At 43.8% G+C, this 2,175-nt stretch overlaps 1 protein-coding gene across 2 annotated transcripts; it reads right to left on the bottom strand.

The window, feature by feature from the left end:
* Nucleotides 1-884: 884 nt before the first annotated feature.
* On the bottom strand, nucleotides 885-1,940 carry LOC132182270 (zinc-finger homeodomain protein 2-like). 2 transcript variants are annotated; one of them, XM_059595458.1, is made up of 2 exons: nucleotides 1,032-1,940; nucleotides 885-934 (listed from the first exon to the last, which is right to left on the bottom strand). In XM_059595458.1, the coding sequence occupies exons 1-2, from the start codon at nucleotides 1,740-1,742 to the stop codon at nucleotides 929-931; spliced, it is 717 nt and encodes a 238-aa protein (XP_059451441.1). In that variant the 5' UTR covers nucleotides 1,743-1,940; the 3' UTR covers nucleotides 885-928. The 2 variants fall into 2 exon arrangements, with proteins under 2 accessions (XP_059451441.1, XP_059451440.1); XM_059595457.1 differs by having other exon boundaries at nucleotides 885-1,940.
* Nucleotides 1,941-2,175: the final 235 nt, after the last annotated feature.

Below are 2,175 nucleotides of genomic sequence, written 5' to 3' on the forward strand. Positions count from 1 at the left end.
TAGAATAAAAATATCTTGATCAGACAATAAGATTTAACGTGGTTTTATAAACATTCAACTAACTCTCACAAACCACACCATTGCTCTCCATACAAGAAAACCACCTTAAACGGAAATTAAGCCACCAAATGCTTATGACAAATACCTAAAACTCTGGCCATTTGCTATTCCTTAGTAAACAACTAATAGATGAATACTATTAAGTAATCAAGTCAAAATAGGGATTTGAATCAAACTAATCTTTTTTATTTTTTATCACAACAATTCCATCTTAGCCCAAGCAAGTTCTATATATATATGCGAACAAGTACAAGATTCAAATGGACAACCAATACCAAATTATACGTCTTCAACAAAACAAGTAAAAACTTTGCTTTCTCACACAACAAAAAAAAAAAAAAAACCTTTTCTTCTGCACTTTCGAGAATTCTTTTTCTGGCATGCCATGATGGTTTCCTTCCAAACAACATTCTGGTTAAAACGAGGGTTAGCTTTCTTGATGATACCTGGAAACAGGCATGCAACAGGCATTGGCATTTTGTCATGCATCCTTGACAGCAATTATATATAATCTGTGTTTTTTTTGTTTGCCTACGTAATAATATTTCTATTAGATTCTTTATCGCTTCACTTTCAGACCATGCAAAAGCTAGAATGATAGTCTTGTTACTTGTTAGTCCAATCAACCAAGTCTTCGGAAAACAATGCCCCATACCTTAAAGTACTGTCCATAAAAAAAATGTTAAGAGTTGAAGGCATTGTTGAATAATCAAAAGCAAAACCCACGAATATTTTTCCTGTAAACCTCCGAATGCTTCTCTTCAAGCAAGCCCATTTCCTTAGTATTTCATCACACACTGAAAACATACACGTACAACCCAATAAATTTTGACAAGCACCGGGGGCGGGGGTCTTCTCATTTGCTCATTTAGCCCTAAATGATCAGATTCAAAAACTAAAAATTAGTTTAAAAAGAAAATAAAATAGAAGAAAGTAATTAGAAAAAGGAGGAGGTGCAATTAGACTCCAACAGCTTGCGGTGGCGGTGGCGGTTGAGGTGGCGACTGGTGCGCGTCTTCTCTGCGGCGGTGTGCATTCTTGTTGTTGTGCATCCACACTTTGAGCACGTTGCGCTTGACGCCGACCTCGGAGCAGAACTGATTGAGCGCCACGTCATCGTGCCTCTGAATTCTCCACCCGATCCTCTCCGCGAACTCCAGCATCTTATCCTTCTGCTCCTGCGTGAACTTTGTCCTGAACCTCTTCGCACTCGCCCTCGGCCCTACTCTCTCCGGCGTCTCCGACCGTCGATCCCCACCACCACAGCCATCGTGACCATCATGATGACGACGATAGCCGTCATAGGCCACGGTGGGCCCCGCATTGTAAAACAACATCGTCGTAGTCGGCGGCAGCCGAGGAGACCGCACCTCCCTCCTGTGGAAGTTCCGGTGGCATCCGCATGCGGCGCACGTGAGCGACTCGCGCGGGTCTCCTCCACCGCGCGGCATGAACTCGCCGCACCCATCGCTGGCGTGGCCGCCCATGGACGCCGCGTGGTTGCGCATGCACTCCCTGTACTTCAGAACAGCCTTGACGGTCGCCTTGGGGTTCATCACCACCGGTTCGCCGTCTTTGTCGAACCGGCGAGCCGTCTTGTCGTCCTCCTCCACGACGTCGTCGTCCTCCTTCTCATTGTCGGACTTGACTACGTGTTTGTAGGGTATCACGCTTAAGTCCATGATATTGAGGACCCAAACAAACAAACAAACAAAAAAAGGGCTGGAGTTTGGGTCGGTCGGGTTAAGATAATGGGCGGGGATTAGGAGAGGAGGATGCTGTGTCGTGCTAATGCGGAGAGTTGGGACAAGAATTTAGGGGAAGCATTTGGTTTGTTTTTTAAGAATGGAGGAATTCTAAGGTTGCAGTCGTCATACTCTTATGATAATATGAGGCGTGAAACGTATTTAAGACAAGCATGACGACAGGTGAAGAAGGAGAAGTTAAGCCAGAGACAAAGTAACTTACACGTGTCTGTTCCGGCCGGTTTTTCTCTTTTTCACCTACTAATTTTTGTAATTTAAATCCCTCCCTGATTCATTTGAACCGAAAAGGAGTCGAATGAATTAGAAAAGATCTTAGTCGCTTATTTTTTTAAATGTTATAGATTTTGAA

Source organism: Corylus avellana, chromosome ca5, assembly GCF_901000735.1.
Source record: "Corylus avellana chromosome ca5, CavTom2PMs-1.0".
Lineage (NCBI taxonomy): Eukaryota > Viridiplantae > Streptophyta > Magnoliopsida > Fagales > Betulaceae > Corylus > Corylus avellana.